This window comes from Pangasianodon hypophthalmus, chromosome 19 (assembly GCF_027358585.1).
Source record: "Pangasianodon hypophthalmus isolate fPanHyp1 chromosome 19, fPanHyp1.pri, whole genome shotgun sequence".
In the NCBI taxonomy this organism is placed as follows: domain Eukaryota; kingdom Metazoa; phylum Chordata; class Actinopteri; order Siluriformes; family Pangasiidae; genus Pangasianodon; species Pangasianodon hypophthalmus.
Window position 1 is genome coordinate 1,025,190 of NC_069728.1, and position 27,651 is coordinate 1,052,840.

Sequence of the window (27,651 nt, forward strand, 5' to 3'; positions counted from 1 at the left end):
TTAATTTGAGCTTGATTTTGGTAAAAAGCTCATGCAAAATCTAACATAATGACACATACAAGTATATAGTCATATATAAATGCACATGATCAACTTGACAATTTGTTTTATGTACAGCCTATATATTTATACATATGCATATTTATATATTTCTCCATTGTTTTTAATTTGATTATCTTTTGCACTGCCTCATAAGATTGTAGTTCTTACCTACATTACACAGTCTTGTACCTTTATCTTTCTGGCTGGTTTTCAAAACATTTTTGCTTCAATTTAAAGGTTATAGTGTTGTGATTCACCGCGTAGCTGGTTGGCTTGGGTCATAGCTTATGACGTTTTGACAAAGATGGATCGCCTAACACCCCAAATCGTATTTAGTGATCTCATTCAGTAGTCTTTCTCCCCACCAATCCTGTCATGAGCCAGTGATGCATAATTAGACTTTAAAGAAGATACTGAACAAACCAAACACTTTCATACTTTGATGCTACTTAAATGAGACAACAGACTATTTTATTTGTTCATCTTTATTATTTTTTGATTAGTTATCACACAATCATTTAACTCATTGTTAACCACATATTACCCCTTTAACTATAGTACCACATATAGATAAACCAATATACGAATATAGACATCATCAATCTACAACTTTGTTCGTTTTCTTGCTTGATGTTGATTTTCACAGACTTTTCCCCAACATTTTGACACTTTTCAATTATGGAATGTTTCACAATTAAACAGCAGTATGACATGCACCAGATCTGAAAATAAAATAACATTCCCACAATCCCATTTGCCAGTTTTAAAAAGCTGAATATAGTAAGGTCAGCCTCTTGACTGAGTCCAGACACAGACCTCTATGTGATTATATGAGCAAAAAAAAGAAGAAAAATTAAAATCTTTCTGGTGATTTTATAACTCATCAGTCGTCATTTTCATCTCTGTCATGATTAAAAACTGAAGTTAAGAACTCGAAATTTCCACAGTCTCCAGATTTCATTGGCGGTGGCTCTTCCTCTGTGAGCAGATCATCTCCTTCTGTGATTTTTTTCTGAAGAAGAATTTCATTTTTAATCCTCTCGAGTTCAACAATGCGTTCTTCAAATCCAGGACGTTTCTCCGCCTTCTGCGTTTTGATCAAGATTTCAAGGTATTCTGCAGTGGAGAGAGAGCTGGCCTTCAGTGCAATTTTATTCAGTTGATTCAAGCAATCAGAGGACATTTTGATTAGCTTCCTCAGTTTGGCCTGAATTGAAGTTAAGTCCTTTTCAAGGACATCAATCAAATCCTGTGTTTGCAAAATTCTTCCGTGTGCCTTCATGAAGTTTTCTTTCAGCTCGTTAATGGTTTTTTTCTCTATTTTCTTTTCATATGTCCACTTTGCCTTTTCCTTTAAATGAAAAGTGTGAGAGCAGGAGTTAGGGCAGACAACACAGCATCCAGATTCATCCATCACAGCGCAAGTCTTCACAGAATCTTCTGCAGGGAGGAAGCAGGTGGAGTGGCATGTGAATAAGCATAAGTTGCAATTCAGGGCAAAACTATCTATGGGGTGTCTTCTTGGTATTATCACCTCAACTTCTTGCTCAAAATCCTCACTTTGTTTTATGCTATTTCTCTCATTTTTCAAACGTTCCTTAATTGTGTTAATTTCTCTCAGTTTAGTGAGGCCAGCAGTGATTTGAGGGGTCAGATCTGCCATGGCTTTTTCGAGGCGCTCTCGTTCTTCCAGGACTTTTTTGGTTAGTGTCAGATCTTTATTTTCAGATTTGCCCAGTGCCTTGAAAAAGGCCTTCATCTGTTTGAAAGTCGATGTCCAGACAATGTTGTACAGTTTATTACCATTGGCTTCACCATCTTCATCTGAATCACTGTCAGAGGTTGTAGGCTCTTTTATGGTCTTGTCTGCATACACAGCTGTGTTGTTGAACTTGAAATGCATGGGCTCTCCCTTTGTATTTTTCTGACAGGGCAGATCTGCTGCTTTGATGGCTTCCAGGACTGGGATTTGTTCACTGTCTGCAAATGTCACCATAATCATGATGTTCTCTCCGATGTCTTTGCCAAAAATGGACAGAATTGAGTCAAAGATGTACCTCTGATTGGCACTCAGGCGAGCCAGAGAGGCCTGAACGACGAAGCAGACGGCATCAATGTGATCGATTCCCAAAGGGCTACAAAGAAAGCTTTTCAGCTGCTTTGTAATCAGTTTATCATATTCGATTCCTCTTGTATCACCAAAGCCGGGTGTATCTATGATTGTGAGCGGGTAGGGAATTTTAAAGCCAGGCTGACTGTACAGCTCATAAGATGAGACGATAGATGTCTGACTCTCGGCCTGTGTGCGATGAGTCTCTTCGTGGATTAGTTTGAAGCGATACGCTTCCTCCCACTTTACGCCCAGTATGTAGTTGGCCATCACATTGATGAGCATGGTTTTTCCTGCACCTGTCGCTCCTACAAGAAGAATGACTTTGTTTTTCACATCCTCCACCTGTTTTCCAAAGACATACTGATCAAACTCTACATTCTCTTTCATTTTTTTGCGTAGTGTCAGTTTATAAATTGAAGGATTCCGCTTCTGTATGCGTGAAGATTGAACCAGGAACAATCCACTTCCAGCCTCGTCTGAGGATTTGCTCTTTGAACATGCAGAAAACACAGTTTCAGGGCTGGGGAGACTCACTCCATCACTTCCACAGTTTGCAAAAATTCTGGCTGTGTAGACTGTGTTTGCTTTCAGTCCCTGAAAAGTGTAATCCCTGCTTGCAGATTTCACAGATGTCCATGGCTTTTCGGTTTCCTGATCCTTTGGTCGTTCTCTGAATTCCAACACGTATCCAGTGACCATAATATCTTCGCCCACAGATTTAGGGACATCCCAAGTTAATGTTGCAGACTCAGATTCTACTCTTTTGACTGTGGGTGCTCCTGGAGGAGCACATGGAAGGGTCTTGAAGAACTGAGTTTTGTCACTTGCCAGACTCACACCTGGACGACACACTGCCTTACAGGTAAAACAGTATTCTTTATGCGGCTGTAGCTGCTTGACAGTGACCTGATCAGAAATTCCGTCAGTATACACCTCTGTCCATTCAGAGCTCTCTGCAGACTTGTATGAAATACAGTACGAGGTCACACAACTAACGCCGTGGTCAGGAGGCGTGATCTGCAGATGTATGCAGTCATGCGCGGCGCACAAGAAATTGGGCATTGGGGGTTTTGAGGGAAGCTCGTCCTCTGAGCTGATGAGTTTTGCTCGTTCATAAACACGAATTGAAGAGGCAGTGCTGAGTTCATCTGGGATCGATACAATGCAGAATTCAATGTTCTTTCTTCCTTTATTGGCTTCTTTGAAATCTACGAAGGCCTGTATGTTTTCCCTGTTCTGTGCAGTTACATCTTCCAAAGAAAACCATTCTTTTGCCCTTTCTGTAGAGCTTTGGTCATAGCTTGGCTGTTCCCCTTTGTCACTTGTTTGTTGTTTAAGGTAATTCTTTAAGTCTGAAAGGTAGAGTTCCTTTTCATTTAAGGAGGAGAGTGCAAAGGCTACCACATAGTCATTAGATGCTTTCAAGACAATCTTGTCCAGGTCATTGCTGGTTGAAAGAACAGGGATGTCTTTCATGATGTCGAGGTAAGATCCAACCACAGTGATCTCCCGCTCTCGCTCATTTAGGTACTTATTTATCAGAACACCCTGAAATGGGGACATTTCTTTTCTGTTCAGAAAATCTGAAAGCTCCTGTTCTTCTTTTCCTCCACCCCTTATAGATGGAAGAAGCCTGCAGAGATATTTCTGAAAAATGACTTTGTACTCTGAGCAGAGGTCCTTAAAGTTTTTGAGCTTGGCTTTGATTTCAGGGAACTGGATGGCGACATTGTCCCTCATCAGATCTTGACACCGAATGTCACAATCATCCAGTCCATCCATGATCCGTTGTGCTCGTCGTACCAGGCTAACGCTGATCTCCCTGACCAACTGAGCAGCTGCTGAATCAAGTTTTTTCAGAGGATAAAGCCACACGGTCATGGGCACAGCATTCTCTCCTTTTCCCCCCAACAGTTTCGGCAGCTCTGAGTACACCTTGATGGCGTCTACGTAAGTAACTGGATTATTTTCCAGAGCAAAATCTCCATGGAAAGTGCAGCTGAACTTGTCTATTTTGTCTTTGTCCAGTTCTTTCATGGTCAAAGATGCCTGGCCCTCAATTGATATTGTAGGAATCTTTTTGATTGTTGCGTGGAGGTCGCCATGTATGTCTTGATGGCTTTCACTGGATGAAACCTCACGATCAAAGATAAAGAATGCCTGAGCTCCATACAGTAGAGCCGTAACAACATGTGTGGCCGAACCCTCTTTAAATACATGGCTGTGCTTTACGTTCCCTACTCCAAGATGCTCCATAGTTAACTGCTCAAAACGCGTGGTTGTCCGATACTGTAAAGTGACTCGAGACTGATTTTTGGACTTCTTCTTGTCATGTAAATAGTCAGCTGAGCCTTTCACACTGACTAATCCACATAGAAAGCTGGCTTCAAGAGATGCAGAGACATTCAAAGCTTCTGCTTTGTCTTCACTTGAATCTGAAGCAATGATTTTGAAGTCAGTGTTTGGCTGTGTATGTACATTAATATTCTTCTGTAGCATATCAGAGTCCCAGAGAGTTATTCCTTAAAAGAAAGTATATAATTGCCTGTTATAGTAAGCCAAGAACTATGGAAACATGCTATGAACATGTACTGTAAATGCGATTTTATTTCACTTTGAGTGCATTTTTGGCTTTTGTTTTAGTAATAGCTTCAAGAGTATTCATCCATTCTCTGTTTTAGGTCTATCTGGATAGTTTTATTTCATATCTATATTAGCATATTGTGATTTTAATACCTGGAATGAGAGAATCCTTTCTGCAATCATACAGCATTCCCAGCTGAAACGGTCGGCCAAGACAAGCCAGGTCAATGGTCTCCGAGTGAGGCATGTTTCTGATGAAGCTGGTTGTAGTCTCTGTTCTGAAATATGGCTTCCCTTTCTAGAACATAAATTATATGTGTGTAAATATGAATTTGTTTAATGAGTAACACTTTTACAATTGAACTCTTCTCTGAGTCTGTTTAAAATGATACCAAAATAGAAATGGAAAAACAACAAATAAAATCCCACATGCCCACATTTTCAAAATAAGAACAAGCAATTTCTAAAAGAAAACACACTTGGATTTCAGAAGATTTGTTTTTTAATTAGTGGGTGAATATTTGTTGTTGTTTTTATAGCAGTGCAACAAGGAAAAAGCACAGGTAGGCTCTTATCTGACAGCAATACAGCTTAACACATCATAAAAGAAAATACAATGCTTTAAATGAAATGCATCCAGATGACTGCTAAAGATCTTAAGGATGAATCATTTTAATTTGTAATTAGGAGTTACAGAAGCATACGGAAGATAAGAATACACAACTTGTCATCCTTCTGCAACAAGGAAATCAAATTAAGAATGCTGTATAATGCAGTCCAGCAAATTACTGCATTCACCACTAGTAATCGCATGTGATGATTAAACATACTGCATTAAAATATCTTGCATTAATAACAGTTTTAATGCTCCTTATGTACTGTTATATTAGGTCGTTGCACATTAGGTGTTGGTTTGTGACGTCAGTTTTTATTTGCTTGGATTCTTTTCTTTTCTTCTTGTTCTCTAGCTCTGTTGTTCTCATCTATTTTTCTTTTTTCTTCTGCTTTCATTTTAAAATCTTCCAGTTCTCTCAGTTTCTTCTCATTTTCTTTTCTCTCTACTTCTTCTTTTTTTTTAATTCGATCCAGTTCTTCCTGGATTCTTTTTTTCTCCTCTTCGGATTGTTGATATTGTGACCAATATGAACCCATTTTCAGAGTCTCTCTTCGATGGAAATAGATATTTCGAGTTTTCAGATATGTGATGTCAGAAGAGAGAGAAAGAGAAAGAGAATACTGTTAAATTATTTTGAAAAGTTCACAAAGTGATTTTTTTTTCCAACAAAGAATCAGTTTGTGATTTTGTTAAAGGTGCATGATGATGAAAGATGATTACAGTTAATAAGGTTAAAAATGCCCATGCAGTGAATATCACAAATAAGCAGACTGAAGTATGTAAAAGCTGATAGAACACTGATGAGAATACTGCTTCGGAATAAATGATATTTCCCCAGACAAGTAACTTTTTTATTTAGACAAGTGAATTGGTCATTCAGGGCATGCTAGAGCAAGTATTAAGGACAAGGCTTAAGGTCGAGCCCTGATTTTGTGTCCTAATTAGAGGATGATGAACACAAGAGCTGTTGTGCTGTGCTGCTTATATTTATCATGCAGTTAAAGCACCCCTTTCTGTTGTCTGTGCTTGAGAGTTGGAAACAAGGACTGATATGACATTTTCATTCCCCACTTCACAGACGCTGAGCGAAAGGTGAGTTTTATAATGACACAACAGCAGCAGCTCATTCTGTGTGACATACAAAGTGTTTACATGTCCTGTTTACATGTCCTGTCGATCGGATTACAAGAGGAATAAACCACTCCTTACAATATGACTGAATTTTTAATTGGATTTGGCAATTCATTCCGATTGACTTGGTTACATGTGACTTTTTTAATTCCGATTGTGCTACTAGTCTGATTACAATTGGATTATTAGAGTCCATGTATCCACAGCTACTGATTGAAATCATCTCATCACTGGTGGAGCAAATCCAAATTAACTGCTAATCCTTGAGCCAGAAAAGTCTCGCTTCATCCCTATTCAGTCAAACCAGAACAAGCTAATATTCTGGATGCTATAGACAGTTTCATCGGACGCATGCGTCTGGCCTGAAGTTAACTTCCGGTCTGTGTTTGTTTATCGGTCTGGCTAGTGGCTAATAATATAACAATTTATATTATGTTTAATTTATATGTATATTTTAGCTTATAATAATTGCAATGAAATAATCGACTCTACAGGGACTCTGTTGTTATTGATTCTTTGTGGAAGTCTACCGGAAGTTAAGTTTGAGCCACAAAGCGTTTGTCTGTGTTGTTGCCGTTGAAACAATCTGTACTTCAGGATAACTAGAAAGTTGCAGGTAGGTGAATTTTATCACGGTTGGAGATAAAGTCTGCAAGAAAGTAGATCTCGGGGTCCAGAATTGAGCACCTCTGATATATATGCTTTCACATTGAATGGTTTTTTTGTTTGTTTGTTTGTTTTTTTCCAGTGTGTGAGATTTTTTCCAGCCGTCCAATAAGATAAGATATGCTCCAAATGATCACACTGGGTATTGAAGCACGATTATGCTCCTTGCAAATGGGCTGATCTCTGTTTTCAGACATTTCCATTACGCTTGTGTTTCTCTTTTTGTAATCTCCCAAGATAGCCATGGTTTTAAGGGCTCTAGACTGTCCTATAGCTAAAGCAAAAGGGCCCGTTTCATTAATGGTTAAATAAATGTGTCAACAACAGACACAGCATTGAGTTCCCTCGAAAGGGAATGTCTAGGTGTTCTGTATGCAAGCTTGGTTCCCAAAGAAAGGAATGAGATGCTACACCTTGTTGCCCTCTCTAAGGCATCCCGTTGCTTCTCCATTCAGAAAAAACAAACCTGATGTAAAACAGTCACCCTTTTATGTGAAAGGACACTCCATGTGCTGTCATCTGACTGCTGTCTGCCAATAGGTTTGGTGTGATTTTACAATATTCAGACACCAGGTGCCATGGGACACATCGCCCATAGCGTCAGCAACTGACAGAGTGTCTCATTCCCTTCTCAGGGAACTGGGTTTACATTCCTAACCCTTAGATGTTTCCCATGGTTATGCAACACTCAGTACTCAAAAGCCATATCTTTGTATCTTTATAACAGTCAAGGGGATTTCCCATGACAGTACTGTTCAGTGTATTTGTCAATTATGTCTTATAATGTGTTGTTTTAAGTAAAGACAATGTCCCTGTTTTGGTCTCTTTCGATATAAAAGTATGCTACTTACTCACTCATAAAGACTGTCCTTGCTGCCATCTAATGGTGTAATAATGTAACTTCACTAAAGTTGAAATCACAATCACTAATAGACCATTTTCTCAATATCAGATACGGCATATTATTTATTAGGGCTGTCAAATCGATTAATAGCAAATCGATTAATCATCCAAAATAAAAGTCTGTGTTTACATAATGTGTGTGTACTGTGTATATTTATATATATGCATTAATATACACACATACATGCATATATACAGTACTGTGCAAAAGTCTTAGGCACGTCGGTATTTTCACCCCAATAAATGGTTTTAAGTCAGTTATTTACATCATTTACAGTAGTGTGTCAGTAGGAAATATCAGTTTACATTTCCAAACATTGCTTTTGCCATTATTTTTAATAATCCAGTGAGATTTCTGTATGTACAAGAAGTGTGACAATAGATCACATAGGTGCTCCACACGGAGATCTGGTCTCACCATCATTCAGTCATGTCTATTATTACATGAAGAAACAGAACAAACTGACACTGACTAAATCCAGAAGAACTGTGGCAATATCTCCAAGACGCTAGAAGAAACTTACCTGCAAACCTCCCTGAAAAACTAAGTGTATCCAGTACAGGCATCTACAACCATGCTCCTGGAGAGCTACCGTCCAGCAGACTGCAGCCCCAACCCTGAAGCCCCAAACCGTCACCTATCACTTAAATGTAGCAAACTTGTCTGCTAATAAATAAATTGCATTACTATTATAACTTTTAAAACTTCATTAAAAATAGACAATAAATGGCTTTAACTGGGTAAGAATAAACATAAAACGAAGCGGACAATGAAATAAATTTATTATAGGCCTAATATAATTATTTGAACTTCATTCAGTTGCTGTGACAAAAACAAGCAATATAATATTGGCAACTCAAAAATCTCTTTTTAATATTAATAATCTGACATTGCTATAATCACACAGGTTTGTTTGCGCATCAACTCATGGCTACTGGAAACACATTGGTTCTTTCCACAAAATGATCTCGTGGCCACAACATATTTTCAAGTTCTTGCACAAGTTAAGCACCATATAAACATGGAAAGAATCACAAATTGATAATTAATCATAATTACCTGATACTGAAGGTCTCAGGCTGAAAGTGAAGTGCCTGAGAACAAACAGAAAAAATCTTGATTTACAAAATGTTATTTTCTTTATTTGTATTTCTGTTACATAAACAACAATGTGAATAAATCACCATATTTTAAGGCATTAATAACCAAAATGTTTAACTATATACAATATATTAATAAAGGGTGCTTGACTTGACACAAGCAAACTGTATAATAAACCAGTAAATATGCTTTGAACGCCATCTGGGTGGGTAAAGTGGCTGGTGTTCTGCAATAAAAGTAATACTAATGGGCACATGGTCAGAAATAGCAATAGCATGAATAGCTGGGTCAGTGATTTTGATATTATAGAACAGATTGTCAGAAAGTAATCTATATGGGAATAGGACTTGTGATGTGGGGAATAATATGAATATTCATTCCTGTTAGGATTCTTAAGTCTCCAAATAGCTATCAGCCCATAGTCTGACATGTAACTTTTAATAAATGATGATGAATGATTTATTTTGCATGTTGCATTTGTTGAGCGGTCTATTTTCGGGTCCAAAACTGTGTTAAAACCTCCGCCTATGATAACATTTGAATTGGGGAACGTGAGTATCTCTGAAAATAATCAGTGAAAAAATGATGGCCTGTCCCAATTTAGTCCATATATGTTTACTAAAGTAATATTGTCTTTTCCTATAGTTCCGTTGATAATAATATAGCGACCTTCACTATCTGTTAATGTTGACTCATGAGAAAATGGAGTGTTGCGTCTGATTAAGATGGATATTCCTCTTTTTCTGGAGGAAAAGTAGAATGAAAAGTCAGGCCAATCCATTTAGCTGCTAGTTTCCGAGATTCTGCTTCTGGTAAATGGGTTTCTTGTAAGAAACAAATGTCTGTATTTAAAATATGCAAGTGATTTAAAATCTTTGTTCTTTTTGCCGGAGAACTGATTCCTCTTATATTCCATCAAATTATTTTGATGGCTAGAGCCATATAGTTGATGTTACAGAACCTGATAAAAAGAAAAACGATGTCTGCCGATTGCCTATAATAATGACTATATAAGTGATGTAAAAGGGTAGTAAAGCAGAAGACATAACTCTGTGAGACATACCAATGAAGGAAATAAAAAGTAAGACTACTGAATACAAAAAAAAGACAACTGAATACAATGACATTTTGAAAATATGAATAGTCAGTAGAGTATTAGGTCAAAAAAAAAAAGTGTTCACCAGACAAATAGGGTTAGGGAGGGAGGACATATGCTTTGAGGGATCGATAGAGTTTTACACCAAGGCATTTGTTATTTATTTGTTTGTTTGTTTGTTTGTTTGTTCGTTTGTTCATTCCCTTGCTTGACTCCAAGCTTAGATGAGCCAAGGAGTGATTTGAGAATCTCTGTACAATTGGCCATTTCTGTATAGTTTATCCAGCACAAGTGAAGCACGGCTCCCGGCTTGCCGATGCTGCTTGAGAACAGGATTCAGTTTTTTCCGGCGCTCCATTATTTCGCGAGGAAACTGGTCGTTTATCCCGAAAGCGGTGCCTTTTAACTCTCTTCCTCTGCTCTTGACCAGTTCTTTTTGCTTGTAGTGTACAAACTTTGCGATTCTAGGACGCGGTCTAGCTTTCAGATAGGACGATGCACATGATGGAAGGTAATATTGTTTACCATATCAGCAGGTAGTTTCAGTTCATTGCGCATGAAGTATTTAATTGTAGATTCTGGCTTATTAGAGTCATTTTCAGGAATACCCGAGAATATGAGATTATCTCTCACTCTCCTTGACTGAATATCCAAAATCGTTTCCTTCATTTGTAGATTTTCTTTTTTCATTATTAATTTGTGAGGAGATTGATTGCACTTTGAACTTTATGAAACTTGGGGAAAACATGTGTCAGATGACTCTTACCAAGCATGCAAAGCTTCCTGGATATCAGACCATTGGTGGCGCTATAACAGTTAAAAAGTCTTTAAAAACACAATATTTCTGTTGTAAATGACCTTAAATTACCAAAAAAAAAAAAAAAAAAGGTTCATATATTCACACATACACTAGCTCTTCATATCGTATAATAGATCTCCTCATTCTGAACAACTTTGCTGGGACCAATGCTGTCAATCAAACTGTTCATTAAATATTTGAGATTATTTAAAAAACCTACTTTTGTGAACTAGTCCTTGGTTTTAACCTCAAAACCAATAAAATCACTGCAGTACAAGTCAGTTGTAGTTCTTGTGTTCATCAGGTTCAGCAGGTGTTCATCACTAACGCTCAATCAGCACTTAATTAATCACATAATTATCTCATTAACTTCAGCACTGATTCAGTGTCACTCTAACACTCTGTGGTGTGGACACATTATAAGTGTTCATTTAAACCGAGCATTTTGCTGTGGGGTTTAAAGGGTTAAAGATGTAAGATGAAGGGAAAAAAAACAGCATGAAACGTAATTTAACAGTAATAAACTAATTAATTTACGGCAACAAACTGTAGAAAAACAGTAGCATGCTGGCAACCAGAGCTGCCAGTAGATTAGCGTTAATATACTGTAAAACATAACAGTCAGATTTACCAAACAAAACAAGTTAATTTCACTAAAATATTAGTGAATGTTCATAGAGAAAAAATTATGCAAAATCATTAACTGCTAAGGAGAGTAAATATTAACCTGAACTGTATTAATGCACAAGAGAGGTGTGTTAGTTTACTTTAGTGTTGTGGCTCATCATTGTGCTGGAGAGTAGAGCCTGTGCTTCAGTCAGTGATGAGCCACAAACACTGATGTTCTGCTGCTTTATTTAAAAGCAGTAACTGTGGAGTTGCTGATGCAGTGACAGTCTCTTTACTAAGTGTTTTACTACATAAATGTGTGCTGTTGCTGGTTAATGACGAGCTACAAAGATTCGAGTAAAAGTCATGTTTTGGTTGCTTTATTATTACACTTTAAGTGTTTGCGGTTTTATATTAAGAAATATCTCTTCTTAGTGGACTCAAATGAAATACGTTCACTGTACTAACACCATATAAACACTAGTTTTTTTTAACTCGAATGGTTTAAAGCAATCGGTTTCCAAAATGAAATGAGTTACCACATGGTATAATAACAGTAACATACTGTAAAAATGAAGAGCTGTAAATTAACAGTACAACGCTGGCAACCACAGCTGCCAGTAAGTTACTGTTATTTTACAGCGCAGGTCTTTACAGTGTAGGCTGTAATATTTCATTCTGTTTCAGCTAGTAATTAATAGGACTACGCCATATAAACACTAGCAGTTCTTCATTTCATTTGCATAGTTTTAAAATGCAAATGAAACGAAACATTGAAAATAAAAAAAATAATATATATCTATATATCTATTTCGAATAATCCCGGGTTTCTAGGATCATGTTTGTTTACGCATTAAACTCGTGGCCACGAGAAAAATAAGTTGTTCCCTCAAACATAAGAAGTCGTGGCCACGAGAAAAATAAGTTGTTCCCTCAAACATAAGAAGTCGTGGCCACGAGAAAAATAAGTTGTTCCCTCAAACATAAGAAGTCGTGGCCACGAGAAAAGGATGTCGTTGCTTCGACAAAATGAACTCGTGACCACGACATACACTATATTACCAAAAGTATTCGGTCACCCATCCAAATGATCAGAATCAGGTGTCCTAATCACTTGGCCTGGCCACAGGTGTATAAAATCAAGCACTTAGGCATGCAGACTGTTTTTACAAACATTTGTGAAAGAATCGGCCGCTCTCAGGAGCTCAGTGAATTCCAGCGTGGAACTGTCATAGGATGCCACCTGTGCAACAAATCCAGTCGTGAAATTTCCTCGCTCCTAAATATTCCACAGTCAACTGTCAGCTTTATCATAACAAAATGGAAGAGTTTGGGAACAACAGCAACTCAGCCACGAAGTGGTAGGCCACGTAAACTGACAGAGAGGAGTCAGCGGATGCTGAAGCGCATAGTGCAAAGAGGTCGTCGACTTTCTTCACAGTCAATTGCTACAGAGCTCCAAACTTCATGTGACCTTCAGATTAGCCCAAGTACAGTACGCAGAGAGCTTCATGGAATGGGTTTCCATGGCCGAGCAGCTGCATCCAAGCCACACATCATCAAGTGCAATGCAAAGCGTCGGATGCAGTGGTGTAAAGCACGCCGCCACTGGACTCTAGAGCAGTGGAGACGCGTTCTCTGGAGTGATGAATCACGCTTTTCCATCTGGCAATCTGATGGATGAGTCTGGGTTTGGAGGTTGCCAGGAGAACGGTACATTTCGGACTGCATTGTGCCGAGTGTGAAATTTGGTGGAGGAGGAATTATGGTGTGGGGTTGTTTTTCAGGGGTTGGGCTTGGCCCCTTAGTTCCAGTGAAAGGAACTTTGAATGCTTCAGGATACCAAAACATTTTGGACAATTCCATCCTCCCAACGTTGTGGGAACAGTTTGGAGCGGGCCCCTTCCTCTTCCAACATGACTGTGCACCAGTGCACAAAGCAAGGTCCATAAAGACATGGATGACAGAGTCTGGTGTGGATGAACTTGACTGGCCTGCACAGAGTCCTGACCTGAACCCGATAGAACACCTTTGGGATGAATTAGAGCGGAGACTGAGAGCCAGGCCTTCTCGACCAACATCAGTGTGTGACCTCACCAATGCGCTTTTGGAAGAATGGTCAAAAATTCCTATAAACACACTCCTCAACCTTGTGGAGAGCCTTCCCAGAAGAGTTGAAGCTGTAATAGCTGCAAAAGGTGGACCGACATCATATTGAACCCTATGGGTTAGGAATGGGATGGCACTTAAGTTCATATGTGAGTCAAGGCAGGTGACCGAATACTTTTGGTAATATAGTGTATTATCACGTTCCCACGAGTTAATGCTGTGGCCACGACAAAACTACCGAACATGTCCCTTCCCAGTCACCGTAGAAGTCTGGACATTCGTACAGCGCAAACGTCCTAAGCATGTAAACTGTTGTTTGTTTCATGTCGGGAATTTACCCAGTTTATTAAAAAACTACATGCATTAGCGTACATCAGAAGAACATGGGCGAACATCGGACGGATGAGATCCTCAACATATGTATTACAAATGACAAAGTGCTCATTTTAAATCTGAATAAAGATTTATGCTTTGTATACATATATACCTTCATTTGCCATGTACAGTTTATTCACTGTTTATGTGATTTTGTTATAGTGTTTTATTCATACAGTAGGATAACTGCAAATATTTCGATGATTTCATGAACAGCATTCATTTCGGAGCGAGTAATGATTTAAACTTTGGTTAAATTAATAATTAGGCTAATTCTACAGTTATACACAACATTTCACTACTATGGAAACTGTACTGCTAAAAGGACATTCTCTTTATGCACGCACACGCATGCATCTTTAGATTTGAACAAAAACAGCAACAAAATAATAATAATAATAAATAATGAGCTGGTAGGCACGATATTTTTCAAATAACTTTAACAGCTGAATAAAGTTAAATATACACAATCAATTAGTTGTGTAGCCTACAGTAAACATGATCTCCCAAATGCAGCGCTAGTGCAATAAACTGTTTACAAAGCACATCAAATAATGATCCGCTTTACACTCATGCAGTCGTGTGTAAACACAGTTTTCAATGTCCCTATTACCATATTTACCTATTACCATGATTTATATTTTATTGTGGAGGTTTTCTTACAATCACATTACATGCCGTTAATAATTTATCAGACACTGATGATAATTATGTTAATTCTATTTGTAAAATGAAGCGTACTGTAATAATCTATAAGCATATTTAACAATCGCTCCAAGACAAATAATTGCAAAGTGTTTATAAGCGATTTTGCTCTGGCCTGTAGATACAGTGTGTTGTTCCATGCGCCATCTGGTGGATATTCTGTGAAGCACAAGACATTTATTTCAATTCTAAACAACGAGCTCACAGGATTCAGCGGCATTCCGCGGGAGGAAAGAAATCTGTAAAATAAGAAATAAGAAAGAAATCTGTAAAATAACAGGAAAAGTACTGGCAGCTCATGACCGGGACATTATCCATTCATTTTTACGGTCATTTCCATTAACTCTAAAACACAACATAATGTAAGTAAAACACTTGTTTAAATAAATAAATAAATAAATAAATAAATAAATAAATCAGAAAATTCGTTCCTAATTAATAAAGTATGTGCCCTATTATTAAGGATGCTTTAGAGGGAGGGGTGGGGTTCCTTTCCGAAGTTAATTTCCGGATGCAGAACACACTCACAAAGCAATTATTTACCATACAGGCAAAAACTTATATACAATTTGTTATACATTTGTATTTATTACTCTTGCATCTTCATCATAAAAATTGTATATGACTGTTCATTAGTGGTTACTTGGTAGTTATTTTTCTAACTGGAATTAGTAGATAATTAATAGTAATTCTTCAGGGGACATGACAGAATTGAATAGTTATTTATTAGTTATTGATTACCTAACTGTTATTTAACAGAATCATAAAATGCTGTAACATACTGATTGGTTAACATGCATTCCTTAGTAATTAATAACAGTGACTTCCGTGTTATTAATTTTACAGGATTTCCTTATTAGTTATGGATTAAGTAAGAAACAGTGTTCTAAAGTGTTACCCGTATGTTTTACTGAAAGTCTCCAATAGCAGCGAAGAACAAACTGATTTTGCGAGAATTAACAGCAGAGCAAACTTAGGGTAGTTGACTCGTTAGGTGAATCTTGTCTAATCCGAGACCGTCCGATTACCTTCTGTAAGAAAAAATGCTTATTACTTTAAAAAAAAGTTCAAATTCTAATTTCGGCAAAAACATTTGTAGAGTCAGAACAATTTGTATGATTTGTAATAACACCCGAATGCAAAATGATGCAGATTTATATAAGGCAGAAACTCCTGTCTGCATTATAAATATTCAATACTGTTGGGATATTATTGTATTTTATGTATTGTTAAAAGTACAGCAGCCTTATTGTTTACTCTTCAGATGGAGATCTGTCCCAGGCTGCCTTATTTACACCAGCTTCTCTGCTATATGAGCCGTTTGACATCAGCGCTGTAATCTTCCTGCATCGTGAGCGCACAGCCCGGTGCCAAACTCTGCAGTTTAACTATGAGCTTTTTTTTTTACTGTCTTTTACTTTTCGAGGGCGCAGGGAACACCAAGGAACACAGCATCATCGTTTACACATTAACGCCAGAAATAAGAGGAAAAATATGGCGCAATCTGTGTATGATGTCTAAATTCTAATGTGACAAAAAAGCCTAACTGTGTTTCGGTTAACATTATGGTTTGTAAACAATGTAGTTACATTGGAGCTCTACATTTTCAGTTTTAAAACTGTAATTCTTACCTTGGATACACTGACGGCAAACGCCTCCTCCCGAAAGTGACAGCAAAGCGGTGAGTGAGTAACGGCGCCGGCGCGATCCAGGGTGTGCCGCGTGGGGGAGGGGAATTGCTGAATGAAATCTCGCGGGATCCATCCTGCAAGCAGATCGAGGCAGGGCTGCATCTCGCGGTAGTTTGATGTCATACGCTGAGACGCGAAGTGCCGAAGCATCTCGAACATTATCCCAGTAAAGAGGATGAGGTAGAATATAGTGTCTGTCAAATGAAAATTGAAAATATGTACACAGAGATTGCTAAAGGGGCTTTCATACGTTCTAGAGCAAAATGGATCGAGAAGGGTGAAAGAAACACTAATTCCTTTTTTGCTCTAGAGAAAAGAAATCGTAAAAAAAACATCTCTCTCTGCTCTAAAGATTAATGGTGATTTATGTACAGATCCAGGAATGATCTCAACTTTTGTATACAATTTTTACAAAGAACTGTATACTTCTCCGTTTTCTCAAGAAAAATGTGATTCTTTTCTTTTGTGTGTCTGTGATAAAGTTTCAGGTGTTAATGAGGTGTTAATAAATTACTATGTGACTCTGACCTTTCTATTACTGAAATGGAAGTGGCACTGAAATCTATGAAAAGGGGAAAATCTCCAGGTACTGATGGCCTGTTTGTTGAATTTGATTTACATTTTTGGGATCTCTTAAAGCAGCCTTTATATTGTTTGTTTAAAGAATGTATTCACAAAGGAGAGATGACACCCACAATGAAGCAGGGACTAATTTCTTTGATCCCCAAATCAGATAAAGATCCACTTTTAATTGAAAACTGAAGAGCAATATCATTGTTAAATGTTGATTATAAACTACTTACTTTAATATTTGCAACTCGTTTAAAATCTGGTCTTAATAGTATAATTGGCGAAACGCAAAATGGGTTTATGAAGAATAGACACATTAGTTCCAATATAAGACTTGTACTTGATCTCATTGACTATTCAGAGAATATTGATTCAGATTCTATTATAATGTTTTTGGATTTTTATAAAGCACTTGATTCATTAGAGCACCAATTTTTGTTTAAATCTTTTAGTGTTTTTGGTTTCAGAAATAAATGTATTAACATGGTGAGAATGCTTTATAATGATATTAATTCTTCAGTTTTGGTTAGCTTGCAAACTACTAAACGTTTTAATTGTGACAGAGGAGTGCGTCAGTGTTGTCCCATTTCTCCATTTCTTTTTCTTTTGGCTGTTGAATTGTTATCACTTGATATTTTACAAAATCCTACTTTGAAAGGTATTTCTGTATTTGGTTAAGAATTTAAAATATCTCAGCTTGCTGACGATACTACCTTATTTCTTGAAGATCAAAGCCAAATTCCTTTAAGTATTTATATTATTCAATCTTTCTCTGAAGCCTCAGGCTTATATATAAATTTATCAAAGTGTGAATTATTTTGTCTCTATGATACCCAACAATCATCAATACATCATATACCTGTTAAAGACTGTGTCAAGTACCTGGGGATTTTCCTTACTAAAGATAGATTGGCTCGTCAACATCTCAATTTTTCTCCTAAAATAAAGAAAACTCAAATAATCTTTAATTCTTGGCTTCAACGAGATCTATCCATCTATGGCAGAGTTCTTATATCTAAAGCAGAGGGGTTGTCCCGTTGTGTTTACCCTGCTTTATCTTTATTTATTAGGGACAAAATTGCTGATGATATAAATAAAATGTTACTGAATTTTATTTGGAAGAATAAGTCCCATAAATTAGGAAATCTGTTTGGTCTAACAGGCGTTCTGAGGGTGGATTGGAAGTTTTAGATTTCAAAGAATTAATTAGTTCATTTAGAATTGGTTGGTTAAAAAGATGGCTCTGTAGTAATAATTCGATTTGGTACTATATCCCCAATACTATACTTCGTAGATTAGGTGGTCTAGATTTTCTTTTAAAATGCGATTTCACCCCTTCTAAATTGACGATTTCTCTCTCTAATTTTCACCAACAAGCTTTACTTGCTTGGAAACTGTGTTATGTGCACAACTTTTCTCCCCACAAAGAAATTCTTTGTTTATTGACAAGTGGTATGACAGAGGTATTGTCTTTGTTGTGGATTTATTTAAAGATGATGGTACTACACTGGAGTATGAAGAATTTATGACTTTGTATAGTCTTCCTCTGCCAGCTAGATCTTTCAATTCTGTCATCAAAAGTTTGTCTGCAAGTTATGTGCATTTATTTAAAACATACCTTTGCTTTAATGAGAGGAAAACAGTTATGCCCAAACTTTTATTGGATGAAGTTTGTCTTTTTGCTAAAAAATGTAACAGTACATATATAAAGAGAATGTTACATTATTCAGTATATACCTCCCCTAGATGTAAATTTTTCTGGACCAATTTTTTTTGACAGTATTCACTGGAAGAAAGCATGGTTACTCCCTGAGAAATTCTGCATTTCTAATAAAATTAGAGAGGTACATTTTAAGATTTTGCATAATGTTTATCCAACGAACTCTCAAATTGCTTCCTTTTTTGATCTCTCTAACTTATGTGTATTCTGCAAAGTTGAAGAAGAAACTTTACTTCATTTATTCTATCACTGTAATCATGTTAAATCTCTTTGGGAGAACTTAAGTTGTTATTTATTTACTTTTATAAAATGTGATTTAAAATTTTCACTGAAACATATATTTCTGTATTTTTCTGGTAGTGACCATGCTATCGATCTTGTTAATTTTTTTTGTTTTGCATTGTAAATTTTTCATTCATAAAACCAAATTTGTCAATATGTTACCTAGATTTGATGTCTTTCTTGCAGAGATTTTGCTTATTGTTAAATCTCTTAAGCGCATTAATAACAGTAAGAATAACAAGTTTTTTAAAGGCTTATAAAAATATTTTTCTTACTGATTGATTGTCATTGTTTTTTTTGTTTTGTTTTTTGTTTTGTTTTCCCCTTTGTTATTGTATGTCAATGCAGTGCTGTTTTGTGTTGTTTTCTTTTGTCTTGCAATAAAAATTTTTTTTAAAAAAAGCATCTCGAACAAGCCTGAGGTGGTGGGGGATGGGATCTCGCGAGAAAGTTGTCAGCACAATTAAAGTGGCTGTTTTTTTTGTTTGTTTGTTTTGCTAAATGTCAGTGGAAAATTTGATACAAATGCATGAGTGTTGGAATTTTTAGGTTTTGATTAAATTAAGTGTCAAATAATCGACAACAAAAATAATTTTAAAGACACATATGTGCAGTATATATCCATGTAATCACCCTATATGGGATTAATTATGTTTGCACTTGTATATTTGATAAAACAAATAGGGTCCCTTGTGTAGCCCATTGTGAGCCCATGCACACATTTCCCTTTAATTACCCAACTAGGAACCACATGGGGAGCTCGTCTGGGTTCACCCATGTGGGTCTTAGCTGGGTCACCCAAGTGGGCCCCAGATAAGATGCCCATTTTGAGCCCATGCCCACTCTGTACCCCTGTAGCCCATTTGTATCCCATGTGGGTCCCACATTAACGTGTTTGCTGGGAACATTCGTAATGTGTTTACCAGACAATACACACACTCCTACCTACACACACTCGTTGAATCCTACTACATAAGAAGTCCTGCAACCACAAAATCAGTCCTCCATCAAGGGAGAAATCTACAGATAGTCTTTTGACCAGAACAGATGACAAAATATTATTAAAAGCTGAAGAAAAGTCAGCAAAAAGGATTTTCACATGATTTTTGGAACCCTCAAGATGCAAGTAAACAATATGCAACAATGTTCAAATGGCATCATCTACTCCCTTGTTTGACTGGTAACCAAATTGAAAAGGGTCCAATAAGTGCTGTGTTTTTTCCACTATGTACCTTTTAACAATCTTTTCACAGCATTTAAACACCAGAGAGGTTAATGCAATTGGTCGATAATCACCAAGCTCTAATGTTTTGTTTACTTTAGGAACAGGTATTATGGTTGAAGTTTTCCATATAGTTGGCACAACATGCTGGTCGAGACTTTTGAAACAACTGAGTGAAGACTGTGGATAATTGCTCAGCACAGGTTTTTAACACACGGGCGCAAATATCATCAGGCCCAGGACTCTTGTATATATTATAGTTTTGTACAATTTTCTTGACATCAGCCTCTGCAATAGGAAAATTGCTAGTCGATGTCATGAAAGTTCCTTCATTTATATCACTTCCTTCGTTATTTCCCTCAAATTGTTTCTTCCCTTTACTCGTATGTGGGACACTGATCATTGTTCTAATTCCTTCCCAGGCCTGTCTAGAATTTCTCTGTGACATTTTAGTTTAAATTTTTTGTTTAAATAGGGCCTTCTCTACAATAATTTGCCTTTTGATTTCTCTTTGAGTATCCCTTTTAGCTAGGAGATCATTATTATAATAAGCTACCTTCTTCTAATAGAATAGTTGTTTTAAGTTTCTTTCTTGAGAGAATGGATATTGCTGTTGTACCATGGCGCAGTACGTTTTTCTCTAACCTTTTTTTAATTTGAGGGGGCAACAGCTTCTAATGTATTAGAGAGGATAGTGCCCATATTAATAACCTTTATTTAACCAGGTAAGTCAATTGAGAACCAGTTCTCATTTACAATGACAACCTGGCCAAGAGGCAACATAAAAAGCAGGTACAACAATAAAGACATTATACAATTAACACAATTATAAACAGTGACATAAAAACAAACAGATAACTAAAAACAAGTACAATGATCCTGTACTATTGACTGAATTAAATTTTTAAAGGAAGTAAGCGAAATGAATGAACTAAGCTTTAAGGTCTGCTGCAGATGATTCCAGTCATCGGCAGCAGAAAACTGAAAAGAGGAACGACCAAAAGAGGTACGGACTTTAGGTATGCAGAAATTAATAAAACTACTAGAGCGCAAATTATGACTTGTATTATGAATATTAAGAAGTCACTGTAAATATAGCAGAGTTTTCCCAATAAGAGTTTTGTAAATAAACAAAAACCAGTGAATTTGTCTACGAGAATGAAGAGAAGGCCAGTTCAATAAAGAATACAAGTGACAATGGTGAGTGTTAAATGAAGCGGATTGCAGCGTGGTAAATAACATCCAGTTTATGAAGGAGAGTTTTTGAAGCAAACCTATAAACTACATCACCATAATCCAGAATTGGGAGCACTGTCATTTTAACCAGAAGCTGTTTTGAAGAATGCGTAAAAGAAGATTTGTTACGATAAAGAAAACCAATACGAGTTTTAACCTTTGTGAGCAGTACATTTATGTGAGTTTCAAATGACAGTTTGCTATCGAGCCAGATACCAAGATATTTATAGCATTCAACATAATCGATCTCAGAGCCATCCAATGTAAAAATTTTAGGCGGATACTCAACATGTGGAAGATTTCTGTTAAAGACCACACATTTTGTTTTATTTGTATTTAAAACTAAATGAAGACTAGAGAAAGCATGTTGGATGCGAGTAAAACTGGCCCGCAATAAAAATAGTGCAGTAGTCAGGGAAGAATTAAATGTATAAATGTATGTGTCATCAGCGTATAAATGTACATGAGAATCACGTGCATCAAGAATAATGTCATTAACATAAATATTAAAAAGTATAGGCCCCAATATGCTTCCTTGTGGGACCCCTTTGAATAGGGGCAAGGGATCTGACAGAAGCCCCTCCACCCTTACTGATTGTAAACGACCAGAACAATAACTCTTGAACCAGGCCAGACAGCTCTCAGAGAGTCCTATTCCTCTTAGCCTATCCATCAATATTTCATGGTCCACAGAGTCGAAAGCCTTTGCCAGATCAACGAATGCAGCTACACAGTACTCCTTCTTGTCAATGGCACAGATAATGTCATTGAGAACCTTCAGTGTAGCAGTAATACAGCTATGCCCAGATCTGAAGCCAGACTGAACCTGATTAAGGACATTATAAGTCTCCAAATGGTGCATAAGCTGCTTGTTGACCAATTTCTCTAATATTTTAGAGAGACAGGCCAAAACGGAAATGGGTCTATAACAATTTAAATCTGATTAAAAAGTGGGGTTACAGCAGCAGATTTCCAGTCCCTCGGGAAGACACCAGTTTGGAGAGAAAGATTAAAAATGCAAGCGATGGGCGCTGCGATAATATAAGCTGCTTTCTTTAAAAATAATGGGTCTAATTCATCCAATTCAGCAGACTTACAAGTATCCAGGTTGAGCAATTCCTCGAGTACCTCTGTCTCCTGTATTGACTGAAAAGAGAAGGAGGGGGGACCTAAGGCAGGTGAATGAATAACAGATGCCAAGTTGACAGGAGAACAACTAGATGTACCAGAACTATTCTCGTAGGCACAACCAGCATTGACAAAATGTCTATTGAATTGATCCACCATTCTGGATTTATCTGTGATAACAACACCATCATATTTAATTACAGTAGGCAAACTGAAAGAAATGTTTTGATTTTCCATTTTTTTGATGGTATTCCAAAATTTTCGGGGATCAGGACCATTAACAGTCAAATGATGTTTAAAATAACTCAATTTTGCCTGTCTAATAGACTGAGTACATTTATTTCTCATAGCCCTATATGATTGCCAGTCAGATATATTATTAGATGTCTTTGCTCTACGTCCATAAAGTGTGTTTTTGGCGAATAAGCTCAGACAAATTTGGACTGAACCAAGGGCTAAGACGGTTTTTTACTCTAATCTTTTTAAGAGGGGCATGTTTGTTCAAAACAGTTCTGAACAAGAATTTAAAATATGCCCAAGCCTCTTCGACTTCAGGAATAAGCCCAATTCTGTACCAGTCCATATCAGCCAGGTCATACAAGAAAGCCTGTTCATTTAAATTTTTCAAAAAACGTTTGAAAACGAGCACAGGAGGGTTTCTTAAGGTGGTGCCCTTGCGAACACAGACAATATTACAGTGATCACTAAAGCTTTGACAGAACACACCAGATGTATACCTCTCTGGCCTATTAGTGAGGATAATATCAATTAATGTACCAGATTCCATAGTCTTGGTGTTATATCTTGTAGGAGCCTGCACAATCTGGGCCAAGTTTAAAGCATCCAGTTGCAATTGTAAGGATGATGGAGGCTCAAACATATCCCAATTCAAATCCCCTAACAAAATAAACTCAGAGGAGATGTAAGGAGCAATTGTTTCACTTAAAACAGTCAAAGCACATGCAGGAGCAGAAGGCGGTCTATAACAACCAGCTACAGTGATAAAAAAGGTTTTGGATAAAGTGATTTTTAAAAGTATTAACTCAAACTGTTTAGCAACAGATTTTGAGGTAATTACAGAGCACTGTAAATTATCCTTACAATAGACAACAACCCCCCCACCTTTAGAAATTCTATCTTGACGAAAAATATTGTAACCAGGAATGGAGACAGCAGAATTGGGAATAGATTTCTTAAGCCATGATTCAGAGATGACAAAAATATCAGGATTTGCAGTGTGAACATATGCGGTGAGCTCAGCAACTTTAGGGAGAAGACTACGTATGTTCAAATGCATTAGTCCAAGACTTTTACGATTACAAAAACAGTCAAAAGTTAAAGAATGTATAGATTTGTTTACCAAATTATCAGAAAATGAACAATCAAGTGGCCCGGGATTTGAATGAATATTCCCTGACATCAACTACAAAAGAATAATAAGACATCTCTGTCTAAAAAATTTGATGGTAAAGTCCTTATTAACAGTCTTACTAGGATGAGGAGGCACGGAAAAATTGTCATGTAGGGCCATGATGCTGATTATACGAACCATATTGCTAGTCATTTCGTCTAGTTCATGTGTATTTATGGGTACACAGAGCAGTTGAGGTAAATCAGGCAGGTTATTTGTGAACCTGTCTTTGGTGGCTGGAACAATAGTACTGCCCGGACGATAACGCAGAGCCATTTAGTTAATATTAGTAATACGCAGCATGCACGATGCAAGGTAGTGGTCAGTTACAGGTACAATACCTATAATCAGTAAGATCAATTCCATGTGATATAATTAAATCTAGTGTATGATTAAAATGATGAGTGGGCCCAGTGATGTTTTTCTTGACTCCAAAAGAGTTTATCAAGTCTGTAAACGCAAGTCTTAACGCATCATTTGTATTATCAACATGAATGTTAAAGTCTTCGACAATTAGCGCTTTATCAACATTAACCAATAGGTCTGAGAGGAAATCTGCAAATTCTTTTAGGAAATCTGTATATGGCCCTGGCGGTTGTCGGAACTCAGAGTCCCCTTCTGAGTGGACACATCAATGGGTGGACTGTAACATCTGCCAATTACCTATATCTCCCTTATTGTACTCACTCAAGAATTAGCCTTAATGAAGAATCGCCAGTCGTTGGATGAGAAGGAACAAACTTCTTTATTGCAAAAATAGTACAACACGTTCCAATGAGCTCAAGGAAGGTGAGTTACCCAGACACTTCTGTTTTCTGAGACTCTGCATCCTGTTTTGGGATGTCTCCTGACCCCTGGCCTAGTTAGTAAACTATTATATAGAAGCCCTCGCTTCCTCTATTCGCTTTATTTTGTACTTTTTATACCGACTTGACAACGCGTAGATTTATTTTCTGCTACATGAGAGTTTTGCTTTACTCTCATTTTGTTGTTTTATGGCTGCAGCTATTATATGATTAAAATGCATCTTTGCTTGTTTATATTTCCTGCTTATACTTCCTAGATTATGCGTGGTCTGTATGGCCACCTATGTTTGATTAACTTGTACCAAGAGATAACGCTTCTAACATATCTTGCCCTAAAGCTAGCTTTAATGCTCATTTATACTCCCTTGGTTTTAATTTTAATTTTATTCTCTGTTTAACTGTCTGCTCTTGCACTTGTCCACCCGCCCACTTCTTCTCCCTTCCACGCACCGTGTACCAGACCCCTATTTCTGATAAGAGTACACAAACCATAAACTCCTTATGTCCCCTAATATAGTCAAAGCTGGCTACTAAGCTGCCCATAAGCTAATTAAGTGAATTTTTTTATCATTTTTCTCGACACGGTCTATACACAGTAGACAGAGCAAGAGATAGGAGAGATTTCTTTTGCATATCTAACAGTGTAACATTAAGCAGAAGTATTTCCAATGAGTTAAACCTGTATCCTGTTTTCTGAGTAACACTGAGAATATCACTATATATTACTGCAACACCGCCTCCACGACCAATCCGACGGGGCTCATGCTTATAACAGTAGCTTGGTGGAGTAGACTTATTTAAACCAATATAGTCATTTGGCTTGAGCCAGGTTTCAGTCAAGCAGAGTACATCAAAACTATTCTCTGTGAGCATTTCATTTACAATAACTGCTTTGGGTGCAAATGATCTAATGTTTAGGAGCCCAAGCTTTAAAAATTGTTTTTGTTCATTTATTTAACATTTTTCCGGTTTAATCACGATCAGATTTTTTCTAGATCCTGCATTAAATTTATATTTTGATCTCACTATTCGGGGAACAGACACAGTCTCTACAGATTGGACAACACAAGTACTTTTATCAGTTAAGTGGGTGGAACAAAAGTCACCATAGCAGTTATTTGAGATTTGACTTACTAGTCATATGGAGCGTAGTGTCCTGGAGATGTTGTCTGACAGGAGTTCCACACCGACTCTGCTGGGGTGCAGGCCATCAGCACTATAAAGCCTAGGTCTCTCCCAGAAAAAACTCCAACTATTAACAAAGAGCAGTTTCTGTTCTTTACACCATGACAATAACCATGCATTTAAAGCAAAAAGTCTACTGAACCTTTCATGTCCACATCGATACGTGGGAAGTGGTCCTGACACAAAGATCGTCGTCGCGGGCGATGTGCTGCGGACCATCTCGATCAGGCTCCTGAAGCGAAGCGGTTGCAGGTGGAGATCTCGAAGACAGGAGGCGGTGAAGGGGGAGAGGTCCTCGCCCCGGGCCTGGCTCACGTCTTCCCCTGCTGGTGCACCCAGGATCCATGGTGTCCCGGTGCCGGAGTGGAGGAGATCTGGGAAGAAACACCCGGAGTAGAGGTGGTGGGAGTGTTAGTATCGCACTGTATACTTACCCCAGACTTGTGAGCGTCAGCTTCAAAGTATAGTTCAGAAGGATGCACCGTCCAAATACAGTTTCAGCCTTGAGAAAAAGAATGGGTAGAGGCAGTTAATTGTGGCCTTGTGCTCTGAAGATGGGCAGGTGTTGCTAGATCCTGTTGATATCTGAAGGAGAGCAATTAATTTTTATCAGAACCTTTACAGAAGTAAGTTTAAGTTGGAGAGCAAAGAAGAGAATGCTTTTTTGCCTCCCTACCACAGTTGTCTGAATTCAATTCAATTTTATTTGTATAGTGCTTTTAACAGTCGACATGGTCACAAAGCAGCTTTACAGAAAAAAAAAACAGATTCAAAAATTATATTGTAAATATGTGAATTTATCCTAATGAGCAAGACAGAGGCAACGGTGGCAAGGAAAAACTCCCTGAGACCATATGGGGAAGAAACCTTGAGAGGAACCAGGCTCAACAGGGAACCCATCCTCATCTGGGTGCAACGGATAGTGCAATTATAAATAAATGCCTTCTATTATTGTGTACTATACGGACAAATAGTGCAAATGTGCAACCAGTAAAATCAACACAGTTTTCACAAGATGTCCGGTTGGTTAAAATCTATCCAGTGTCCATTGATGGAGTCCTGAGTATGAAGGTGCTTGTGGCAACTGCAACCCCAAAGCCACCACAGGAATCGCAGTCCCAAGCCATTGCAGTACAGCTCCCCATATGAGATCCCCAAACCATCTCCACAGCCCCCAGGTGGAAACATCCCCAGCAATCCATACAGTTCTTCAGGTGGTCCATATGGGGCCACCCCCAGCAGCAGCGAGTGAACTCGACTGATGAGAACTCCAACCAGAAGTAGGGCATCAGAATGGGTCAGGCAGGTCCGGAGAGCAGAAGGGGTCAGGATCACTGGCATCTCAGAAGTAGCATGTGTAGCTCGACAGAGAGATGGAGAGAGAGGGAGCGATTGTTAGGTGAGCTTTTGTCCTCTAATGGTTAAGGACAATGTACTTTGCATGCAGAGTGCAAGCAGGGACTCCGGCAGAAACTAGCTATGACAGCATAACTAAAACGGAGAGCCAGAAGCTAACACAGACATGAGGGCTCCTGGGACATAAGGCAGCCA

At 37.7% G+C, this 27,651-nt stretch overlaps 1 protein-coding gene across 2 annotated transcripts in view; it reads right to left on the minus strand.

The window, feature by feature from the left end:
- Positions 1-538: 538 nt before the first annotated feature.
- The window catches only part of LOC117599787 (uncharacterized), a 58,619-nt gene continuing 31,506 nt past the window's right edge, over positions 539-27,651 (minus strand). The window contains exons 1-5 of one of the 2 annotated variants that reach the window (XM_053242221.1): positions 26,050-26,355; positions 16,481-16,734; positions 9,115-9,149; positions 4,892-5,036; positions 539-4,677 (exon numbers count right to left, since the gene is read on the minus strand). In XM_053242221.1, coding sequence (XP_053098196.1) covers positions 926-4,677; positions 4,892-4,985 — 3,846 coding nt within the window. In that variant the 5' untranslated portion in view covers positions 4,986-5,036; positions 9,115-9,149; positions 16,481-16,734; positions 26,050-26,355 and the 3' untranslated portion in view covers positions 539-925. Of the gene's footprint in view, positions 4,678-4,891; positions 5,037-9,114; positions 9,150-16,480; positions 16,735-26,049; positions 26,356-27,651 lie in introns of those variants that run through there. The other variant, XM_053242222.1, reaches the window with a different exon arrangement.